The sequence below is a fragment of the Rousettus aegyptiacus genome, unplaced genomic scaffold (genome assembly GCF_014176215.1).
Source record: "Rousettus aegyptiacus isolate mRouAeg1 unplaced genomic scaffold, mRouAeg1.p scaffold_m13_p_4, whole genome shotgun sequence".
NCBI classification, from domain to species: Eukaryota; Metazoa; Chordata; class Mammalia; order Chiroptera; family Pteropodidae; genus Rousettus; species Rousettus aegyptiacus.
This window is the reverse complement of record NW_023416307.1, coordinates 153,269,143-153,292,894: the sequence shown is the minus strand read 5'-3', so window position 1 is coordinate 153,292,894 and position 23,752 is coordinate 153,269,143. Positions and strand designations below refer to the sequence as shown.

Genomic DNA, 23,752 nt, shown 5'->3' with positions numbered 1-23,752 from the left:
GGACGAAACCACTAGGTGCAGGAAAACCTGACTCCTGATCAGTGATGCTTTCGAGGAACGATCTTGCTCAAAAGGGAGAAATGTGAAAATAAATAAAGGAAACCTCATTATAAATGGAGTCAGGCAGCCCTCATTGCAGCGTACATAACCAGAAGGAAGAAGGGAGACACGAATTATTTTGAGAAGGGAAGACACTTTTCACATAGGAATTTCATCTGCTTTTAAAAGAGAAAGGGCGGTCGCTCCCTGCCCCGCCGACTGCAGCCCGTGAGAAATTACCGTGACTCTGCTCTCCAGTGAACTTCTGTTCGAGCAGCCCTCCACAGTTTCCTCCTAAAACCTAGTAAAAACTAACCTTCCTTTTGTCTCTTCGGACTCTCCTCTGGTTCACTATAGCTTCCTTGTCTCAAGTTGTAATTCTCTGCTATTCTTGAATAAGCTCATTTTGCTGGCTGTAGAATAACTGGCTGTTTTACCTTTGAGGCGGGTACCAGCGAGGCCCCAGCTGTGTGCCGTGTCCTCGGATGGCAGGTGTGTGTGGGGCGAGGTCCGTGCCCGCCCCGTGTGTCCTGCGCAGTGTCTAAGCAGCGTGGGCCTGGCCTGGCTACTCGGGGCACAGTCAGGAGTAGGTGGGGTTGGGGTAGAGCAGAGCTGAGTTCCCACGAGGTCATGCAGGGCGTGGGGGCCAGGCTGGCGAGAGACCGGGGTGCCTGCGGGGGCAGTTTGGGGCTTATTGACCTCATCACCCCGCAGCCATTTGGGGAGAGCTCGCCGGGGCTGCTGAGAAGGGGGTTGTGGCCACATTTCCGGAAGAATCCCTCCGGGTGGGAGGGCATTTTCATTGATACCCGCCCACTGGGGAGAAGCATTTTTCTTTTCTGGACCTAGTTTCCTCTTTGGCAGAATTGGGGAGCAGAGCTGGTTGGGCTTGAGGTCCCCGAGATCAGATAAGCCGTTGGCCAAGCTGGCCGTGGGGCCCGGCAGGATGAGCACTGAGCTGGAATCAGGGTGTCCAATTCTGGCCCTGCCTCTCGGGAACTGCCTGGGCCTCTGCGTCCCCATCAGTGAAGTGGGGGACTTCAGCCTACCAGTACGTTCTGAGGATCAGCATTTCAGTAGGGGTTAAAACTGTCCCATGGTCCAGCGAATCTACGAACGCTGGACTTAAAGCTGAATAGATGTCTTCGCCGCGGGGCTTCTCAGAGCCGTGAGTTTCCTGCTTAAGTTCGCCGTGACTTTCTAGAAGAGCATCTGGCACTCCCTCCCCTGGCGCCGGTGTCCCACGGGGCACTCTCTGGGGACCGCAGAGTGCCCCTGCCGCCAGGCGGCGCTCACTGCCATTCTCTGTGCGGCCGGCAGTGGGTGGTGAGGAAACCAGGAGGCGGAGCTCCGCGCTGCCCCCTCTGCCCATGACTGTCCCACGGCCTCCCTCTGGGCTCACACCTGTTCCTGTTCCGTCTGCGCCGGGGGGCCCGTCCTCGTTCCCCAGAGATGGGCCGGGGTGGGTGCCTGGTCGCGGACGGGTGCTGAGAAGCGGGGTCTGTGGGTCTGCCACTTGCCCTGTGGCTGTAGCTCTGCCGGCGTGGACTGGTCGGGGCGTCTGTTTGCCGTCTGGCCCCCCTCCCTCACCCCCGGGGAAGACGTCAGGCAAGTCCCTGCGGCCCCATCGCCTTCTCTCTGCCCCTTGGCCCTCTATGCATGGCCTCCCGGGCCTTTGTCCTAGTCCCTCGGGGATCGAAGGGTCCCCTGTGTCCCAGGATTAGCCGCATGACTCCAAGACGGAGCCCCGGGATATAGGACCTTGTGTGCCGGTGGCTAAGTGGCTGTGTTCTCCTTCGTGACCTTCCAGGGACACCACGTCAAGCTCGCTCACCCCCGAGGACACCGAAGACATGCCCCTGGGGCAGGACGCCGAGATCTGCTTGCTGAAGTCGGGAGAGCTGATGTGAGTGCCACGTCCCTGAGCGGGACTTACGGGGCGTCGCGTCCAGGGCAGAGGAGCACCGCGGAGCCGGGCCAGCCCAGCCCAGGGCTGGACAGCACCCCGAGGCTCCGACTCGGCGCTGCTGGTGCTTTCAGATGGTGCTTTTTCTCTTAGGTATAACTTAGGTGCAGTAAAATTCCCCCTTGTTAGTGTACATGCCCGGACTTTGACAGACAGTACAGTGTAATCACCAGTCACCCTGCCGGGCCCCACGCCCAGCTCAGCCTACAGCTTCTGTGATCTCTGGGGCCTCGAAGCCTGGCCAGCTCTGCTCCCCAGTTCTGCCACAAAAGAAACCGGTGTCCAGGAAAGAAAAGTGATTCGCCCCCAGGGGACGACTCTCGATGAAGATGCAGACCAGTTCCACCCCCCCGAGCTCCCCGCACCTCTTTACAGCCACCCCTGTTCCACCCCTACGCCCTGAATTCCTTTGCGAAAATAACCTTTTCTTTTGTTTTGTTACCATAAAAAAAAAATACATTTTCATTATAGAAAATTAGGAAAGTAGAAATAAGCCAATCACATTGATACATAGCCTTCCAGTCTTTTTACACACATATACTTGATTTTTTTAACGTAAACACCTTATTTCGCAGTCTTTTTACACTTAATTTTGGGCGAGTGCTTTTCCGTGGCACCCTTTTCCCCCAGTGTTGTGCCCGGGGGCTGCGTAACTGCACGACAGTCAGTCACTCAGCACCTGCGACGTGCCAGGTGCGGTTCTGCGTCCTCCGAGTACATCGGTGAGCACCGCAGAAAAACATCCCTGTCCTCGCGTTCAGTTCACAGTCCAGCAGGGTCGACAGACAGTGAACATGAGTAAATGAGTGAGTCGTGCAGTGTATTAAAAGGCTACGGGAAAGGCGCGGAGCAGCATCAGGGGAGGGGAGGTTGCAGTGTTACACAGGGACGCTAAGAAGGTGAGACTCGCCGGAGGTTTCGTGCGGGTATGTGAGGGGAAGAGTCTGCGCAGAGGCCCTGGGGCAGGTGCCGGGCAGGTGCCAGGGCCGGGGCGGCTGAGGCAGGCAGCGCGAGGGAGACCTGGTCAGGGAGGGACGGGCGTCCACGTCACATCAGACCTTGCCGGCCGTTGTGAGGACTTTGGTTTTCAACCTGAGGGAAGTGGGAGCCCCAAAATGAGGTTTGGGACAGAAGAGTGACTTAATCTAATTTACGTCTGAAAAAGGATCACTCCGGTTGCCACGTGGAGAATGACTGTGGAGGGACAAGGGCAAAAGTAGGGACACCAGTAGCATTTACATCTACGGCGTGAGTCCTGTAGACCGGGGGTCCCCAGCCCCTGGGCCATGGACCGGTACCGGTCTATGGCCTGTGAGGAACCGGGCCGCACAGCAGGAGGTGAGTGGCGGGTGAGCCAGCGAAGCTCCACCTGTGTCTGCAGCCGCTCCCCAGCGCCAGCGTCACCGCCTCAGCTCCGCCTCAGGTCATCAGGCGTTAGATGCTCATAGGAGCACCGGTCTCTGGTGCCACAAAGGTTGGGGACCGCTGCAGTAGACAGCAGGCTTCTTTTACTTAAGATTATGACTGAGCAGAGATGGCAAGCCCTTGATTTGTTTTTATTAGCATTCCCTTTGGGGACACTGAGTATTGTCCTTTCACTGACGAGGTGGTGCCTAGAAAGGTTCATAAAGGCACAAGTCAAAAAACGATGCGAGGGGAGGGTTCTGGGGCGTGAAAGTGTGGAATGACCCGGCATGGCGGGGCTTTCTGCCGCAGGGAGTGACGTTTCATGGGACATCAGAGACCTCTTTTCCTCAGCGAACCCCTCCTCCTACTCTCCGATTCTTGAAAACTGTAAATATTGGACAAAGCCTGTATTACCATATTAGAAATGAAGCTTAACACAGAAAAATGTTACATGGAATGACATCCTCACGAAGCCGAGAGACTTAGATCAGAGCTGTTCTTCAGAGCCCTGGGGTTTTTTAATCATTGATCAGTCTTCTCATTAGCATGGCTTTGGGGTATTTCTGTCCATCCCCACCCAGGGCTCATCCTTCCAAGGGCCCCCGGGGTCTCTGGCCACCTCTGAGCCCCAGATGGCCTGACCGGCAGACCCAGACACTGGGCCCACTTTGATCAGATCCCTCTCTGCATTGGTTCTGTAGGATAAAATTGCCCCTCACAATAGAGGAGATCGCCAACTTCGGGGAAGGCAACAGGGAGCTGTTTGTGCGGTCCAGTACCTACAGCCTCATTCCCATCACTGTGACCGAGGCGGGCCTCACCATCAGCTGGGTCTTCTCTTCCGACCCCAAGAGCATCTCCTTCAGCGTGGTCTTCCGCGAGGCAGAGGACACACCACTGGATCAGTGCAAGGTAAGGCCGGCTCCCCGCCAGTGGGCTCTTGCTCACACATCAGGATGCCTGGGCAGGCCTTCCCCGGAATGTTCTGGGCCCTTGCTGTGAGAGAAACCAGGGTGGGAGAGCCTTCTGGGATGCATCGTGCAGAGCAGGCTGAGCACCTAGGCTTGTCCAGCTTGGGAAAGGAAAGGCCTAGACGCTCGGGAGAGCTGTCTTCAAATGTCTGAAAGTCACTCCTTAGTCAGACAGCTCCATTCTGACCTTGGGGTAGATCAGTAGGTGAAACTTAGAGACACAAAGAGTGTGACTCATTTTAAGGACAATTTTTTAACAGAGCCATGCAGAGCGAGAATGGGTCACCGTGGGGTGCGGGGGCGGGGGTGACTGAGATCTCTGCCTCTGGTCATTAGGGTGCTCAGAATCTCTCCTTGAAAATGTCAGTAGAGACACAGCCATTGTGTCACTTGGGCGGTTGGGCTTGAAATCTTGGTGGCAGATTTCAGTTCATAAACTAAGACCTTCTAAGCTTGGAATGTTGATGGTGGCCTAGACCATGGTTCTCAGCCCAGACCCAGGCTGCATAGTACAAACACACAGAGAGCTTTTTAAACCCACTCTGAGGCCACACCCCAGACCACTAAATCAGAATTCGGAGCCGGGGGGGTGGGGGGTGCTCAGGCATCCCTGAGCGGTGCCAGTGAGTGGCCAGGGTCAAGCCCCCCTGGGCCAGATGGAGGGGAGGAGGAAGTCGGAGTGGAGAAAGGCAGACTGCAGTCCAGAGCACAGGGAGGTGAATGAATGGGACCCGTGGTGGCTGATGGGGACCGGGTGGCTGATTGAGTGTGGGGGGGAAGCCGGGGAGGGTGGGAGCCTCGTGCTGGCTTCTGCAGGGATAGTGCAGGGGAAGGGAGGGGGAGCTGGCTTGGAGTGGTGAGGACAGCCAGACGTGCTGGAGGGAGCTCAGGGCTGTTGATCCGGTCACCAAAGTCTCCATTTTCCAGAAATGACAAGAATCACGGTAGTGATCAGTAGTTTGGAGTCATGTTAAGCAACACTTCTGTGATGTCTTTGTGATAATGTCCATTTGTTTCTTGCGCATGTGGCCCCCGGGGCAGGCGCCCTGGGCTCCGTGCGGGCGGGAAGGCCCGGGGCTGGAGGAGGGCCAGCTGCTACGCAGTGGCGTCCGCGGGGAGGAGGAGCCGTCCACGTGGGCCTGCTCTCCTGCCTCCCTGCCCGGTCAGGACCTGCTCACCGTGGGCCCCCTGAGCCGGCCTTGTGCATCGGAGTCTCATGTTCGTTTCTGTTTGAACACTGCTCTGCCTTCCCCTGCTTTGGGGGGCTGACAGCCATGACACCTCCCCAGCTTGGAGCCCTGCCTTCCCGAGAGGTTGTGACCCTCCAGCCAGGAGGTCCTGGGCGTGCGTGCGGTCTGAGAGTGCACTCAGGCTCACCTGGGCAGGTCTTCGTCCCCGTTTGATGCGCAGTGGCACTGACGAAGCCCCACTGCAGAGCTCACTCCGGCAGCTGCACCCCCCTCACGTTCCTGCTCCCAAGGCCCTCCAGGCACCCAGCACTGCGTCTGCCCAGATCGGACCCTGCTGGGTGCCCGTGGCAGGGAGCGAGGGAGGCGACTGAGTCAGGTGTCCAGGCCTTTGCTGTTCCACTGCCCACACGTGGCTGAGCCATGGGCCTCCCCCTGCTCAGTCACTCCCCTGCCAGGCCCTCGGGTGGTTCCCGCCAGGAGCTCAGGGCCCCCGCCCGGTCCTCATCTCTGGCTTCCACGTGGCCTTCAGGGGGTTATACTCCCAGTGTCTTTCCCACAGCGGACGCCAGGGGGCAGAGGTTGCCCGTCTGCAGGCTGAGCGAGCTGGGCGCTCCGACTCGCCTCTGCCTTCACAGGCCCGTTGCCAACAGGCAGCTGTGGGTGGCGGTTGTTATTTCTGCTGAGCCCCCCCCCCTCCCAAAAGACATCAGCCTGGCAAACCTGTTTCCAGGCACACATCCCCAGCATCTGTCCTGGGGGCTCCCCATGCGATCCCCTGACCGGCCGGGGCCTTATGAGAAATGGGGTGCTGTGCCAGTTTCAGCTCTGAAGTTTCGTGGTCGTGGAGGTCCAGGCACAGGGGGCTGCGCTGCGTGCTCGCACTGCGTTCACAGCATTCATTGGGCCCTTTGGGGATAGAGAGAAGGGGCGATGTGATCTGCTCTTGCCAAGGCCCAGTGTAATCGGAGAGAGACCCTCGTAAACGGACAGCTGTGATTCCAGGTGGCGTCCTGATCGGGGTGGGTGGGCTCTGTGGGGGTGCCGAAGAAGGGCGCCTAACCCGGCCTGGGGACCAGCGATCAGGGCAGGAGACCCCTGGGCCAAGCCAGGAGAAGCATCGAGCCGGGAGCAGCACGGCGGAAGGCCAGCCGCACCTCCAGTGGCACCTGAGCCACCCTCTCTCCAGAGCGGCTTCATCAGGGACATGGCTGGACACCAAGACCAGAGATGGTGAATTCGGGGAAGGCACTCGATAAAAGAAACAGGACATCAAAGACCTGAGGCTGCCCGTGTGCAGACCAGTGGCCCGATGCCTGGGGACAATCAGAGAACAGGACGTGGAGCCCGCCCTGCCTCCGGGCAGAGGACCCACATTTGGCTGAGAAGCTTAATGGCCTGCCCGGGGCCACAGAGGGAGTCGGGGAGGAACCAGGCCTCGGGAGCAAGGATCTTTGGCTTTTTATTTTTTAAGTAGCTTTTTTGAGATATAATCCACAGACCATATAAATCAGCTCTTTAAAACGTACAGTTCATTGGGGTTTTTTTAGATGTGCTACTATCACCACTATCTACCTTTGGATTACTTTCATCATCCCAAAAAAGACCTCTGGACCCATTAGCAGTCAATAGCCCCGCCTCCACCCCAGCGACCTCCAGCCTGCTTTCTGTCTACGGAATCACCCAATGTGCGGACTTTGTGACCGACTTTTTCCATTTAACCTAGAACCCCTGCTTTGTACCAGGGCCCCAAGCCGCTGTAGCCCCCAGGGAGGTCAGTAGAGCAGACTCGGGACTGTTTTGCAGACACATTGCATAAATTAGGGCATGGCCACTCCTGCCCCAGAGGCCGATGGGAGATGTCCCCAGAGCTCACACAGTAGAGACCTGTCTCTCAGAGGCCCCCAGCCACATGAGCTTTGACACCAGAGCCTTTGTTAATCTACTCTAGATGCATGCATGCGCCCACGCACGTGTGTGTATGTGTGTGTAGGTATGAAAAAGTAGCAATGGGAAAATTTTACAGATTTTGACCATGATTAAAAAAAAAAAAACAGCTAGAATGAACAAAAAAGTCTACAGAATAGGATGTTTTCGAGAAATGAAGAGTAACATTTCAAACCTCGCCTCTTCAGAGGCCCTGCCTTAACAGGCCCTTGGTTGTGGCTTTGTAATCAGGCCGTGACTGTGAAGGTGGGGGGCGTGGGGTGCACGCAGCAGCCTTCCCCTCGGGCGGCTCCCTCTTTCATGTGCGCTAGCTGGAGCGTCTCGGGCCAGGCTCCGAAGTTTTAGAAAGAGACCCATCCGCTCCGCCTCCCAGGATTCCCAGTCCCCAGGGGAATTAGAATACTGCGGACTGTTAATGGAACTCAATGAGGTAAGGTGCAGAAGTGGCTGTCACAGCCCACACGTGGCAGGTCCTCGTGCGTCTCTGTCCCCTCCAGACTTGTCTTAGGGCCCGTCCTGCTCCCAGCACCACACCTTGCAGCCAGAGCGAGGTGCCGTGCGGACTCCCTTTCATTTCTCTGACCCGTGTGCGATTTCGTTTCCAAATGTTTTGGGATTTTCCAGAGATCTGCTGTCTATTCCTAATTTTGCTCTGTCGTTAGAAAACACGCTGTGTGTAACTGGAATGCTTCTAAATGTGAGTGGTTTGTAACAGCCCAGGGTGTGGCCCGCCTGCCGGACGCTCCGAGTGCGCGTTGCGCCGTTGGGTCGGGGCGCTCCGTGATGCCGGTCAGACTCGGTCAACAGCGTTGCCCAAGTCTTCTCTTTCCTTGAGTTCCTGTCTGCTGATCCCCTCAGTTATCGAGGGAGACCGAGACGGCCAGCCGTAATTGTGAATTTGTTCTGTTTCTCCTTATAATTCTTCCCCTTTCCGTTTCATGTGTCTCGAAGCTCCGTTAATCAGGAGCATACATGTATAAGACTGTTATTTCTTCTTGATGAATTGACATCTTTGTCATTATGAAATTATCCCTGATCATATTCTTTGATAGAAAATCATATAGTCATTCCAGCTTCCTTTTGATTAGTGCAAGCATGGTGGGTATTTTAACATCCTCGTACTGTAACCTTATAGTGTATCTTAATATTTAAATTAACATTTTTCGTAGGCGTGATGGGGCTGAGTCTTGCTTTTATCCAACCTGATAATCTCTGCCTTTAAATTGGGATGCTGAGCCTTTGCATTTGGTGGGGTCGTTGATGAGGCTACGTCTGGGTACATCATCTTCCTCCTTGTTTTCCGTTAGTCCCATCTGGCGCCGGTTCCCTCCTCCCGTCAGAGCAGGAAGCTAGGACAGTCTACGGCTCACCTCGTTCTCTCTGGGATCAACTGTCCTTGGTTGCCTGATGGCCGGTATCTTGAAAACCATTGTTTTGTGTAAATCCGGGCCAATAGGGGACAGCCAGACAGATGGATTTCACCTGCGCTGGCCCCAGCTTCTCCAGATGGTGGGGTGCTCTGGCCCTGGCCATGGTCAGAGGTGGCCGGGGACCACTCCTTCAGGGCCTCGACCACCAGTTCATGACTCTGGATGAAACTCGTACCTACAGCCTGCCCCCCAACACACAAGTTATCAGCGAACCCACGGCATGTGGCAGGCGCCCCACCACTCCTGGGGGCCGATCCCAGCCCGCCTCAGCTTTGACCTCAGACCGGGCCTCCCTCCCCACAACAAAGGGTGTGCCCAGAGGACTCGGGCCTTTCAGCCTCGGTGATGGCTTCTCTCTTCTGCTCTTCCTCCCAGGTCCTCATTCCCACGACCCGATGCAATTCCCACAGGGAGAACATCCAGGGCCAGCTCAAGGCCCGCACGCCAGGCATCTACATGCTCATCTTTGACAACACCTTTTCCAGGTAGGGGCCACCTCGTTCGTCGGTGGCCAGGTCAGCCACCTGCCGCCTGGTCTCGAGAACAGAGACAGACGTTGCAAAGATTATTTAATGATCATTTAATTCATCAGTAAATAGTCCTTTGATCTTAGACCCCTGTGCCACGGCGTGTGATAACGCACAGGCCGGTGCAGAGTCTTAGCCCATGCTGGGTGTCCTCGCCCTCTGCTCTTAGCGACTCACTGGAGGCCCACAGCACCCTCACGCAGCAGGGACCATCTTTCTCCTCATGGTACCGCTAAGGCACTGAGGACCAGAGGGGTAGAGTGACACTCCCAAGTCACACAGCTCGTGATGGAGCTGTATTTGAACCTGGGCGGCCTGGCTCCAGACTCTAGACCGAACTGGCGTGCTCGTCGGCCTGTCTGTGATGCAGGCTCTCACTGCCGAGCCCAGAGAGGCCTCAGCAAGTTCAGCGGGAAGGTGGGATGGGGGTGGGGGATGGATGGATGGATGGATGGTGGGCGGAGGACGGGTGGGTGAACAGGTGGGTGAATGAGGCAGAAATAAGAGAAGGAAGGCTAAAGCTGGAGCTAAACATGATGAGGACTGTAAGGCGAGCCCCCGGGCCCTCTCGTCACGGGCTCGGGAACGCCATGCATCCGTGTCTGGGGAGCACTGTATCAGAGCGCCAGGGCCAGGCCCAGGAGCGTGGGGCTTGGGCCAGGAGGAAGGCAGCGCAGGGAGAGGAGGCCGGAGGGGTGGCCAAGGAAGGAAGTGGGAGGGGGGACCAGCGTCCGTAGAGCATCCGCCATAAGCCAGGGGAGCTTAAGGGTGCTGGCACCCGGCCCTCTGACGTCTTCTGGCTTGAGCACAAGCCCTTAAATGGGGCTGCCTCTTCTGCGAGACCCGCTGGTCAGCACCCAGCCACGTCCTCTCTGAGTGTGGCCCCAAACTAATGGCCACATCCCCCCAGGCGGGCAGCCTTCCCGGTTCACTTGGCTTTTAGCGGAATAAGCTAACACTCTAGGGAAAAGCTCTGCCATCCGCTCACCACGTTCAGGCCTTGAACTTTGAGGGCTGTGGCCAAGGGCATCCACCAAAGAAGAGGTTAGGAGGATGAACTCCCCACACACCCCCTGAACGTGAACTCTCCTTGAGTTAGCAGGACTCGCGGACACAGGCCCAGCGTGTCCAGGGAGCTGCCTTCAGAGACGGCTCAGCCGCCGAGTGGGTGGGGGTCGGCCGGGCGCAGGCGCCGCCCTTCCCTCTTGGGCCCGGGTTGGGCCCCAGTCCCTCTGCAGCAGCAACGAGCATTGCCACTACCTCCCTGAGCCCCACCGCGGGTTGACAGGCTGAGGAGAGATGCTGAGGGTAGGGCGTGGCCCCAGGCCGGCTCCCAGTTATCGCTAGAGGTGGCCGTGATGCTGTGACAGACTCTGGCCGCGGCCCACTGAGGCCGTCTCAGGGGCCTGTCGAGCTTCCCAAAGGTGGACGCAACACAGTGCGAGATGCCCGGTCAGAGGAGATCTGTACTCGCCACCAGCTGGGTCCCCTCACGGCCCGCTCCGCCCACTCCCCCCGTGCAGCACCGCCCGCCCAGGCGCCCGAGGCCCCCAGGGCTTTGCAGAGCAGCAGGGAAAGGGCCAGGTGGTTCGCAGCGTCGGACAAACAGCCGTTTCTGCGCCCGAGCCGCAGGAAACGCCACGGCGATGTCCTAAGAGCCCCTGAGTCTCTGCAGGGAGAGGAGGCTACTGGACAGACCGGAAATGGGGGCCAGGACCTGGGAGTGTCCACGTCCCCGTGAGGAGCCCAGACCTCCGAGCAGAGCGTTCCCCACCAGGCCCCCCACCCCCACCCCCCGCCAGCCACCGCGGAGGCCTGAGCAGCCGCCGCTGCCCTCCGCCTGCCGGCTCTCGGGGCGACACCCTCCTTTCCCGTTTCTGTCTCCCCAGGTTCGTCTCCAAGAAAGTGTTTTATCACTTGACAGTTGACCGGCCTGTGATCTACGACGGGAGTGATTTCCCGTAGCCCCGAGCACCCGAGTGTTAGAAGCTCCACTTTATCCACAGGAAACACTACCCCCTCCCCCACTCCTTACCCACATCACATCAAACACTAAAAAAACCAAAAAACAAAAAAATGCAGCCACTCCAAAGCGGATCGACTATGAAACTGGGCGACCGGCCCTCGGCTGCTCCAAGTGCTGTCACCCAGCACGGGGCACCGAGGGCTCCAGCAGCGTTCCCATTGGTTGGGCACCCGGCCGCCCTCACACCCACAGGGGTGCCCCGCCGAAGGGTTGAGCGCTCACAAGGCCACCGGCCTCTCCTGCAGACACAGTTGGTTCCAAGCCCCCTGTGAAGCATGTCCCAGGCCGGCGGTGGCAGCACCTTCTGCCCGTGGAGAGAGGCCCTGCTCTGCTCCGCTCCGCCCAGCCCAGGCCCGAGCATCCTGAGTGACTGCGAGCAGGAGGCCCCGGCCAGACCTTGGCGAGGCCTCCAGGTCCTCCCAGGTCTGCGTGAGGGTCAGGGCGCCCGGGCCCTCCCGGGGGCTCGGCCAGCCTCCTCCCGTCGTTCCTGTCCCTCCTGCCCCAGTCTGGGGCTGCTCCAGCCTCAGCCACTTCACAGGGGCCCCTGGGTGCACCTTCCCCCGGCCCTTCTCCCTGGGTGAGGTTCTGTCCTCAGCCAGGCCTCTCCGCTGCTTAGACGTCACGCTAAGAATCAGCATGGAGCATCATCCAGGAGGCAGGAGCCCCCTGTGCTGAGGTTCCAGGCGACTGGCCATGCCTGGGGGCTGAAGCCAGACGCTGGCTTACAGCAATGCCCTGGCCTTGGGGCGCCGCTCCCTGGCTGGGGGCCTATCTTCGCTCACGTGAGAGCTGCTGCCTCACCTGCAGACACCTTTACTCATGGTCAGAATGAGGGTGAGAACCACTTTCGAAAACGAGCCTTTCAACAAAAATCTTCAGTACCTCAAGTGTAAACGGGCGCCATTCATGAACCTGCTCTCCGTTCACCTTTTGGTCCCCTCCCCGCCTGCCAGGCTCCCCAGCACCCTGTTGCCCACTCCGTGCTGCTGCACCTGCACCCAGTGCCATCTCCCTTGGGGGAAGACGAGGCCTGTTTCTGGACAAGGAGATAATCTTGTTCTCTGTGGCCCCTTCCCCCACCACAGAGCTCACCTTCGATAGCCTCTTTGTCCCATGTTCACAGAGGCCAGCCACACATAGCCAGGGCTCTGGTCTTTCCACAGGTGAGCATGTGACGAAGGGGCCCGTTTTGGCCGGGAGCGAGGGAGAGCACGGGGCAGGGGTCCGCGGGTCTGGGTGCTTGGCTTGGGTGGTCCTGCAGCCAGCCTGGTGGCCCAGTCAGGTCCCACCACCTCAGGCTTCATGTTGTCATTGCAAGCCTGTTCTGACTGGTTTGGAGAGCTGGACAATGGGTCAGGGACCCCAGGCTAAGTCCAGCACAGCCCCTCACCCCCCACCCACCGTGCTCCAGCAGAGGACTCTCGGGGGGCAGGCAGAGGTGACATCTGCAGTAGACTCAGCTCACGTGTAAACCAGAGGCTTGGGTACTTCCAGGCCCAGGGATTGGTGAACAGAACCTTCCAGAGAGAAGCTGTATCTCGTGTTCCCTTTCCTCGGAATGGCGGCCTCTGGCAGAGCCCACCAGAGTCTCTAGCATCTCCCACCGGCCAAGGCTCTGGTGGTGCTCAGTACGAGAACCGAAAATGGCCAGGCCCCTAGAGACTCCCTAGCCACTGCTTGTCCCCACAGGCGTGCCACACAGCCTGAGGGTGGTTCCAGAGCAAATTATCCTGTCTTTGAATCCACCCACCCTCTAGGGAAGAATAATCAGAAGTAGCTGCTTCACCACGTGAAAGAAACTTAACAGAAGAGACCCCGGAGCGTCCGGGAGTCTCGTTTGGAGTGCTTAGCTTTCCCAGGATGCCGTGGAGGCCGGCGCAGCTGGTGGCCTGCTGGTGGCATCCCCGCCTTCTGCAGCTAGAGCCATCATCTAGTGAGTAGCTGGTATGTTTCCTGCAAAAGGCCTGGGACGTTTCATCCAAGACCCGATCTGAACCTCTGTCACTTGGCCTAGCAGGGGACCTACGGCAGCTTTTAAAGCCACTCCAGGAGAGCAGGGGACACTGGTGTGTGCCCCTTGCGTGCTGGCCGCAGTCGTGCGAACGGGCCTTCGCCACGCTCAGAGGACTGCCCCATGCCTGCAGTCCCGTCTTGCCTCTGGATGGACTCCTGTCCCTCGCTACTTTGCGGTGCGAGCTCGAGTTTGCGGTGAGCTCTGCAGCTAGAGGACATCTCGGCCTGCCGAAGTGTGGCTTGTAGAAGTAGCTTGATTATTTTACAGAGGCTCCCAGCTTTACTGAGATTTGGAGGTCGGGGTACTTAAAAAAAATGCAAATGACAATGAGGAACAGCTCTTAAAGGCAGTCGCCCAGCCAGCAGATAGAATCACAGTAGAAATCAACAAGAAGGAAACACCCTTGGGATCCCAGATCACTATTTAAAAAGCAAAAATCCAAAAAAAAAAAAAAAAAAAAAAACCCTAGCAGCGCCTTGATGGCCCAGCTCTCTGAATAACAGCCACTCAGTGCTGAGACCGGCCACCTCACTCAGCCCAGCGTCGGAAGCCACCAATCGGCCTCACTGAAAAGGCGGTCTCTGTCAGGCAGCCTCGTCCCCAACAAGGACAGGTGTTTTAAGGCAAAGTGTGGCCTCTGCAGAGCCACGGCCAGAGCCCCCTGGATTCCAAGAACTTCTCGAGCAGGAATCAAACCGAAAAACCCCACAGGGTGTAGAGAGTCCAATTGAAAAGCCCTGTGTTATAACTCAGAGATCAGGGGGGTGGTCCTTCCGAACTTCAGTCGTCACCCACCTGAAGTGATGAAGCCATTCCCGATCCCATGAAAGGAAATCCCTGTCTGGGGATGAAATCTTAGAGTCCGTGTCTTTTGACTCTTCTGCTTAGAAGTCCACTGAGAGAATTTTGTAGGAATTTCATTTGTAGAAGTCCATGTTGGCAATTGCATGTGAGGCCATTTGTGGTCCTTGGAACCAGGAGACTGTTGAGTCAGCCATTCGTGTTGACAAAACACCCAAAAGATGCTTTCTACTGGAACCTTGGGTGAGTTTTTCTCATTTTATCGTGATTCTTCCAAGGAAACAGGAAAGACAGAATAATTGCCTTTTTTTTTCTCTCAAGTACTTTTTCAAAATAATGAAGTAGGTCTTTCCACTTCGGGAGGCGTTTCTGATAAAAAGGCTTCCGTGGAACCCTGGGCTGGTGTTATCCAGAGACGCTGCTGCCCCTGGTGGCTGCGGAGCACACGCAGGCCCCAGCCAGGTGGCTTCCGATCGGGACTGCACTTTAATCGACTAATCCTCAATTCTCGCGGCCTTACGGGATAGTGGATCTGGGAACCCACCTCATTCTTATCTGCCAAAGAATTGCCCAGAAGCACATCGGATGCCAACACACCCGCCCGCTAGGCGGGGGTGGGAAACTATCCCAAAATGTATTTCTTTATGGCATCTGCTGCACCATTGGAAATGTTTTATTTTTAACCTCAGGATTTAAATAAACACTATGACATTGAGAGTGGTGTCATCTTTCATTTCCTTGGGACGTAAGGAAGGCACTGATAAGGTCATCCGGACTAGGTTCCGAGCTGAGCTCCCCTACTGGGAGATAGTTTGTTTCGAGGCTTTTTGGAAGGGCGGGAGCCAGGTGTTCTGGGGGTCGCCACACAGCTGACACCTGGGGACATCCGATCTACTCCGAGGCCACTGTTCAGACCTGCCTAAGCCAAGGCTTCCTGCAGCCCACCACCCTTCACCGGATGAGTGGTGGGGTGAGGCGAAGGTCACGGGTGGCTCAACCCCGATCAGTCAGTCAGTGCATCTGCAGCATGAAGCTGGGCGAGGCGGAGGGAGGAGGCCACGCCCCCGCGGCACCTGACGCGGCTCCTGCCGGGTCAGCGCTGGAGCCTGGTGCGGCATGGCCCCGTCACTCCCGGACACCACCGGTCAGGCCGAGCTCATGCTGGGGACTCACACCCCGCCCCCCTGCGTCTGACACCCCCGCCCAGGCCCGCCCCCCACCTCCCTCCCTCCAGCCCTCCCCGCCCCCTGGTCGGCTGCGTCCACGTCCACGGTCTCCCTCACGCGTGCGCACGGACCGGGCTTCGTTCATCCTCGCCCCCCTCCTTTCCCTCCTCTACGGCATCAGCGCCGCCAAAGAGTGACCAACAGTCACTGGGCCCGTAGGGACACTGGTCAGGCCCAATGCCCCGGTCGCCTGTACGCCATCGACAATTCCACTGGCAACTTGACAAGGGGCGGAAGCTCCTGGAACTCCCGTGGCAGAGAAGGGCCAAGGACAAGCCTAGGATGAGGTTCGGGGAGGGTGGAGGCGAGCTAAGTGACCCCCCGAACCTCCCCTCTGCACCCCCTCTTTATTGATGGCGTCCTCAAACCAGTCCTCATTCTGTCCAGTGACCAGCTCGAAGTAACGAACGACTGATTCATCCAAGTGTCCGAAACAGCACAGCAGAAGGATTTCTCTGTTAGCAGGGCGGTCGCTGCAGAGGCTCGGTGGCCTCTTGGACTGGGGCGGGAACAGGAACCTCCTGAGACACGTAGACGTGCCTGCCGCGTCCGGGGGTGGGACCTAGGAGGCGAAGGTCACGGGTGGCTCGGTGTCAGGACCCCCGTCGCCCCTCCCCCCCACGTGCTAACACTGAGCAGCCTTGGCGCCCAGTCGGCTTCCTGTCTTCCAAGCCGCAGACCCCGGGGTCCTGGCCTGACTCGGTGCTGCAGGCCCCCACCCCCTCCCCTCCCCCCTCCATCCCCACCCCTCCACCCCCTCCCACCGTCCCACCCCCGCCAGCGCGTGGAGGGACCACGCTTCTTCCGCCCACGTGGGCCCGGTGGTGCTGGAGGATGCGATCCCCCAGGTGACTCAGAGGGATACTCGGCAGGGTCACCCCTTTCGGTTTGAAGATGCGTGGGAAAAATCTGGCGAGAGCAGCTCACCGCCCACACACGTCTGAAAAGCAAATAGCTGGGGAAAACTCGCTGAGATGAGAAAACGGACTTTTTCTGAGAGAGCGGTGGAGGCCGAAGCCTTTAAAAACGGGGGCGGGGGTGGGGGGGGGGAGGGGGGGAGCATAGCTGTTACGAAAGCCCTTCGAAGTGGGTTAGGGGTGAAGTAAAGGTCAGCCTTTTACTTTTCCCACACCCGCTGCTTCTGAAGAAAGACGGTGTGCGGCTGAGCAGTCGTGTGATGGCCAGCCTCGGGCCTGTGATGCGCTCCTCTCCCTCGCCCGTCGCCGAGCCCCGCGGGAGCACAGAGACTGGTGTGGTTTCCTCACACCGTCTGGCCTGCAGGTACTGAGGTTAGCTCAGAGTCTGCAGCCCCATCTGAAGCCTGGAACGAACTAAGTCTTCTTAGCTAAAAAAGGGGAGCCAAGTGAGACAGGCCTCAGACAGGCCTCACCCCCTGAGATGCGTGGGTGTCCCTATCCGAAAGAAAGCCTCACTTCCTGACCGGGTTTGGCTTGGGGCCTGTGGCCCCGTGGAATTGTGAAAGAGAAAGTGATCTCAGGAGAGCACCCCCACACACACACACCCCCACCCCCAGCCCCAGCTCTCTGCTCCCCAGGAGGCTGACTGAGCAGGCAGGAGAAGGCCAGCAGTCCCGCACGGCCCACACTCGGCTGCCGGGTGGGTGGGGCAGGCGCTGTCCTCTCCCTGGCTGGGGGGGAAGTGGGTGGCGGAGGGTCGTGAGGACAGGAGAGCAGAGCGAAGCAGGGGTGAGCAAGGAGGGCGAGCGGGAAGGGCCTTTCCGGAGGCTTCGAAGAAGGCCGGGCCGGAGGCGAGGTGAGCAGAGGTCTCCTTTCTCATTGGAAGGAGGCAGCAGGGGAGAAATGGCTGCGTTGGTGTGCAGGCGCCTGGACCGTTTACCAAACACACCGCAGGCAGTGACCGCAGACGGAGAGCATAATCATTTGGTTCCTCTGACTCTGAAGCTGGCGGAAGGCCTTGGACGCTCTCACGGAAGGGGACGGAGTGGCAGCACCAGCGGTCCTCCCAAGGGGCCTTTGCACAGGGTCCACGAGTGGGACCAAAAGTCTTTGTGAAGGCACCCTTCTCCGCCAGCAAGGACCACTTCCCCCCACCCCCACCCCCAGGAATGGTTGGGTGTTCTCAGAAAGGGGACCCCACGTTCACACCCTGAGATGACCCAGCAGAAGGAGGGCAGGGGGCCGGTGTACGCCTTGGATCAGGCAGAGCCTCCTTGGTTACCGAGGGTTCAGACACCAGGCTATGGGGAAGAGCCCAAGACTGACCCAGGGCTCAGTTTTGATCCAGGGTCAAGCTGTTCATCAGTTTCAGTGACTAGAAAGCAAGTACCAAAGCGTTTCTTAGGAGAATGTTCTTATTTTGGCTCCCGGTGGCCTCTGAAGATGCAGATTTGTGGACACCACCCTGTCAGCTCCGAGCGATCAGATCTGGTTCGTTCGTTCTGCCCACTGATCCTGGCAGAGGGCGTCTGTGGACCGCACTGTGACGGTCCTCGACGATCGCGGTCACGCCACCACTTTGGTTAGAACTTGAGGAAAGGGGTAAATGAGCTACTGGACCTTTCTCCTAATTTAACATTACCAGCGACCCTTACATCAGGGAACTTGAACTTCTCCTTTGATCCATTGGCCCAACCACTGGGATACAGTGATGGAAATTTCATTCTCGGGGAGGAAGGCGTTTCTAAATGAACCCCCTGGTATGAAACTATTCTACAGGTAAAATCTTTTCACAACCACAGTTTCGTAAATGATTTGTATTTGTGTTCAAGGAAATGGAAATGGAAAAATACCTTCTTTCCCAAATCCAAAGTAGTTCCATTCATGTCCACAATTGAAGACTTAGAGGAAGAAGGATGAGTTGGGTACCAATGGATACAGGTGGGCGGAGATCGGGTTCAACACGGGTCCCTAAGCTGGTCCACACACAGAATTCAGGTCAGTGAACTTGGATGGGTGGGAAGTTGCATCTTTCCAATAACTTCTAACCAAAATTTAGGTCTTCCCTCAGTTATGAATATAGACGACCTGCCACATTCATATGTATTAGCAAGACCTGTGATTTTCTCACGAGTGGAAATGACAGATATTTTCATATTACATGACATCCGTTGCAGACTTAAAATATCATTTATGTTCATCTCCACTAGGAAATGAAAATTGTGATTAGACCTGCCGGTAGGTTTTACTTAATACATGAATAAAGAGGCTTGTGTATTACTACTTCATTAATTCGTTTTAATATTTAGAGAATTATATTTTAATATAATTGATTTCCTCTTTAACCCTATATTTTTTATTCATTTTAAAATATTCTGAGAAGGGGCTATAGGTTTCATCAGATTGCCAAGGGGGGTGCATGAGGAAAAAAAAAAAAAGGCCATTGGGAATGACAGGTCTTCATGGCAAGAAAGAAGACAAGAGAAAGATTAGCTCATTGCAGCGCTGTTCACTAATTTAACAGGCTCTCGACATAGTCATCCAGCTGTTGTAGACGTGGAAACCAAGGCTCAGGGAATGCTGAGTCCGAGTCATCTGGAGAACATGTTAGTCCTGCTGCGTCATGCTGTCTAAGCCATGGGCATGGTTTTCTCTAAACTGTTTTTATGTCACTGGAACGTAGATTATCCAGTGATCAAAAAACAAAAAAAAACAAAAAACAAAAAACTCTTCCACAAAGCAGGATCTGCAATGGCAGCCCTTGACCTTCAAACCCTTGCAATGTATGGGTCTTCGTTCAAAAGGCTGTGTCAGTTACCTATTGTCACAATAATGCTGCGTAACAAACAACTCCAAAACCAGTGACTTAATCCGCTAAGCATTTATTTAGCCCACAGAGCGGCAGGTTAGCTAGGGGGTTCTTCTGGACTTCCTCCTGCTGGGCTCACTCCTGTGTCTGCGGTCAGTCGGTTGGTCACGTGCGGCTGGCTAGACGACTGAGCTCTGCTCCGCATGGTCACCCATCCGCCAGGAGGATGGCCCGGGATCGTTCAGATGGCCGTTGGGTGGGTTTTCAAGAGAGCGAACAGAAGCGCACAAGCCTCCTGAGGCCTTGTCTCTGCACTGTCTCCCCATCGCTTTTACCGTATTCTCTGGGCCAAAGCAAGCCACAAGGCCAGCCCACACTCCGGGCGCGGGACAGGGGACTCCCGCGAATGGGGGAAACTGCCAGGGCACTTTGTAAAGGGCCTGGGGACAGCAAGGGACAGAGAATCAGGGCGATTTGACAATCGTTCTACAAAGTCAGATGCTCTCCCCTCCTTGTACTTCCCCTCGCACCCCAATTCTCATCCTCCTCCAGGCAAACACGGCTCCTCCGGATACACACATCCTCGGACTCAGGACACACACAGGGCTCTTCAAGGGCACACCGTCTTCGATAGCAAAAGCCAGGAAGGACGTGGTAACGGGGCAGGAAGGAGGAAGTCCGTAAGCGCCCAGCAGAGGGCCGTGCAGCCGAACACTGGTCGCACCCCGTTTCTGGACAGAGGTGCTGGAGGTCAACGCGGTGGCAGGTGTGGCGTCCTTCTCTATGTGTCCCTTTCTATACCGTAGAATTAGTTTTGTCACATGGCAGTTTAACTTTTAAGTTTCAAACTCATTTCTACAGAGAACAAATTCACATCAGTTTATGGCTATCTCGATTTCCCATAAACAGCCAAAAGCCCCATTCTTATAAGCCCAAGTCATACGTTGTTAATATGTCCCTACTGCGTTCGCCAGAGAGGTCAACCACTCGACAGGGAGCATGAGAGCATGAGGCCAGGAAGGGAGGGCCCGGGGCAAACCACAGCCTGGTCACGGCTCCCGCTCCCCTGGCCAGGGGCCGCCCATGCTGGGCCACCCACCCTCCTGACCCAGGGTCTACGCGAGAAGAGAGCCACGCCTAGGGTCCATGGCGTGACTTGACCACTGAAACAAAAGTGCTTGAACCCCAACTGGAGAGAAAAGGATGTGACAGAGCACCCAGGCGCTCAGATCATGGTCTCGGAAAGACGTGAAGTCAATTGCTGGTGCCACTGCCTACGAGCTATGGCTTGGGGCAAGTGACCGAGCCACTCTCTGCCTCAGTTTCTCCATCTGTTAATTGGGAGACATAACAGTGGAACCAAATAGTTGAGGTTGGGGGTGTTGATTCATTTAGCACACATTTATTAAATGTCTGTCACGTGTGAAGCACATCATAGGTCCTGGCAGAGGGGCACCACGTTCAATGGGGCACAGGGGGCCGGGGGGCAGGGAAGGCCTGGAGGAGACGGTGGTGTTTGAGCAAAGACCTAAGGAGCTGGGGAGGAGGCGCGTGGCTGCAGGAGATCCGGACGGAGAGCTGCCTGGAGCATCGCAGCGAGAACTGTCTGCCACCGTGTCTAGCCCTTTCGGGACAAGGGTGAGGTAAGACGGAAAGCCTCCCCCCGAGGTTTTCCCAGGCTTGGGTGGTGTGTCCTTGGACCTGCGCGTACACACACACCTGCATGTGTTTGGGGAGGAGCCCGGGAGAGGACGCAGGTAGGAACCTTCTCGACATGGCGAGGATGATCACATTGTCCCATGCTGGTACAGCCTCGTGGCCCGCTTTTGAGGAGGGGTCAGCGGGGCCTCAGCTGTCACATGTCATCGGTTCGTCTTCGTGCAGTGGCGTCTGAAGGAGTGCTGGCTGTGCCCGTCCATCTTTGCATTGCCTGGTACTCAGCCTGGTGCTTGGCAAATTGTTGCAGGACCCTCCCAAGCGATGGTTGGTTTGTCCGACCATGTCGGGCAAGGCAGGATGGCATCGTGGGCAAAAGCCAAGGCTCGAGGGCCAAACCCACCCCAGTTCATGTCTTTGCCTTTCCAATTACCAACTGCATGACCTTGGGTGAGTTACTTAACATCCCGAAGGCTCAGTTCCTTCATCTGTAAAATGGGGTTTTAGTTACAGTATCCACCTGGAACAGAGTAAACAGGCCAGGGAGAGTGGCTGCAGGGTCCTAAGGCAGACTGTGTGCACCGCACACCACGGGCCAGGCCTGCAGCTGCTGCTCGCGGAGACCTCTGCTGGTCGCATGAAGGCCAGGCAGGGCCTGAGCCCCCGGCCCCCCGAGATGAGTTCTGTCACTGACACCCTGCACTCTTTACCCATCGGGCCCTTGGAATTGGCAGCCCTGGCAAAAAGATGGTTGCAGGCTGACTCTCTCTAGGGGCAGATGCTGAGCTGGGGTTTGGGGCGCGAGGTGTTCATTAGGAATAAACAAACGCCCATGAAGGGAAGCGAGAGGAAGCAGGGTTGGGCAGCGGGGGAAATCGGACTGCGTTGGAAGCCCCACAAACCCCAGCCAGCCTGGCAGGAAGCTCTGGAGCAGACAGACGCTGCCCCTCAGAGACCCCCCTCCAGCTGGCATGCTCTGTCCTTGTCAGGCGCTGGGTGCAGGTGGCCTTGGGGGACACGACTCCGGCCAAGCCGGCTCTCTGCAGCAGAGGCAGACCCCGAAGGGACTAGCAGCTGGAGACGTGCGCCGGCAGCATTCCCTGCAGGTTATTTCTTAAAGGGAGATGTGTTGGTGCATCGCCAATGGACCACGGACAGTTTTCACTCAGCCCGTGGAACCAAAATCGAGTGTAACGAATAAGTACGTCAAGAGGGGAGAGGGACTCACACGGAGCCCCGTGTTGGAGAGAGACATTTGCATGTCTTCCGTAGGTTTTTATACGATAAAAATCAAAGGAAGGCATCGAGAGGGAAAACGATGCAGCTCCTGACATCTTTTCTCCAACTAACGTGCATTGGCCAAAGTCGCATTTACCTCTCAACTCCCACCGCTGTGTGACATCACAGTGCCATTGAAGTAACTCTAGGCCGAAAGTAGATTCAGCAAGCACAGTCACGGGGCGCCCTTCCTCGTTCCACCCCTCCCCCGTCTTCACCTCCACCGGTACCCCCACGACAGGCAGCACCAGGCCCACGGCATCGAGAGGGGACAGAATGGAAAAGCCAGACTCGGCTGTTCCTTCCCAACCAGCCGCGCGATGGCACTTCAGTTTGGCGCATGCGCGCTTGTTGCTTATCCGTCCAAGTTCCGCAAGCGCTATCTGGGATTTCTGCTGGAGCCAGTGGCCATACAGATGGCACTGTCCATAGCCTGGCCTCGGAGAGGTCACCCTTCCCTTGGCCGTAAGCGGTGCTCGTTATCCCGGGGCCCGAGTTCATGCGCTGGCTCCAGGCCAGTGCCGTTCGCCGCCAGCCGCCCACGCACGGGGCGGGTGGGCGAGGCCTTTGTATCACCGCCCCCCAACCCCGCTTTCCTCGTTGCCGGCCGTTTCCTGCTCGCTGTCTCGCTGGCACGTAGTTTAGAAGGAGCAGGAGAAGGATGTGGCAGAGGCCAGTGCTTTTCTGTCGCCTTCAGAAGGGATGGCCTGGGACCTGAACCCGCGGTGATTCCCAGCACTCTGGGGAAAGCGAGACGGGCCCCTGGAGCACGTGAAAAAGCCGGGGGGTCATGGCGCTGCCCCCAATCATTCTCCTTGCGAAGTCCATTGGGCTAACTGGGAAAACCCCGGGGAGTAAGCTTGACCAGAGGAGATAGAAACACTGGTCAGTCAAGACGGTTTCAAGGCATCTTGGAGATTTTATTTCCTTATCCAAATCTCTTACCCTTCACACGATGAATATGGCGATTTGATCTGTCATTACGTATTTAAAATACAGAGACAGGGTGAAGAAGAAAGTAACCAGTAATGGACATTTTAAATATACATTAAAAAAGCACTTTTCCAATAAGAAATGTTTTCAGATGTGATAAATTTGCCAAATAATGAAAAGAAAGACACAAAGCAAAAAAAAACAAAAAACAAAAAACAAAAAAACTGCATTACCTTTTTTTTTTTTTCAGCCTAATCTCTAAGTTGAAAGCTTTTAAACGTGTTGGCCCCGCACACAGTAAGAAAGGAGAAGCATAGAGGCAGAAATCCTTCCAGCAGCCTCGAAAACAAGAAAGGCCGACAGGAGCAACCCATTTTGTAGGGAGAAAAGTGGACCATCCAAAATACCACTCGGCGGCGTGAGCCCACAGCACAGCCAGGGCGGGTTCCGCCCACTCAGGTTCCTCGTCTCCCTGCAAGGCTAAGAGGGCCACTTCCGTGACACCAGTGAATCCTCGCCCCAGTCAACCCTGCGGCCAGGTGTGGGATCGCGGAAGCTCCCACAAGACACAGGAAAGAGCTGGAAGCCAAGAGAGTCTGGTACGGTCAGCAGCCCAGG

General features: G+C 56.7%; 1 protein-coding gene across 2 annotated transcripts in view; it reads left to right on the top strand.

The window, feature by feature from the left end:
• The window catches only part of FYCO1 (FYVE and coiled-coil domain autophagy adaptor 1), a 69,207-nt gene extending 54,177 nt beyond the window's left edge, over nucleotides 1-15,030 (top strand). For both annotated transcript variants that reach the window (XM_016141346.2, XM_016141347.2), the window contains exons 15-18: nucleotides 1,850-1,945; nucleotides 4,114-4,324; nucleotides 9,323-9,432; nucleotides 11,364-15,030. In XM_016141346.2, the coding sequence (XP_015996832.2) occupies nucleotides 1,850-1,945; nucleotides 4,114-4,324; nucleotides 9,323-9,432; nucleotides 11,364-11,439 (493 nt within the window). In that variant the 3' untranslated portion in view covers nucleotides 11,440-15,030. The remainder of the gene's footprint in view (nucleotides 1-1,849; nucleotides 1,946-4,113; nucleotides 4,325-9,322; nucleotides 9,433-11,363) is intronic.
• The last annotated feature ends 8,722 nt before the right edge of the window (nucleotides 15,031-23,752 follow it).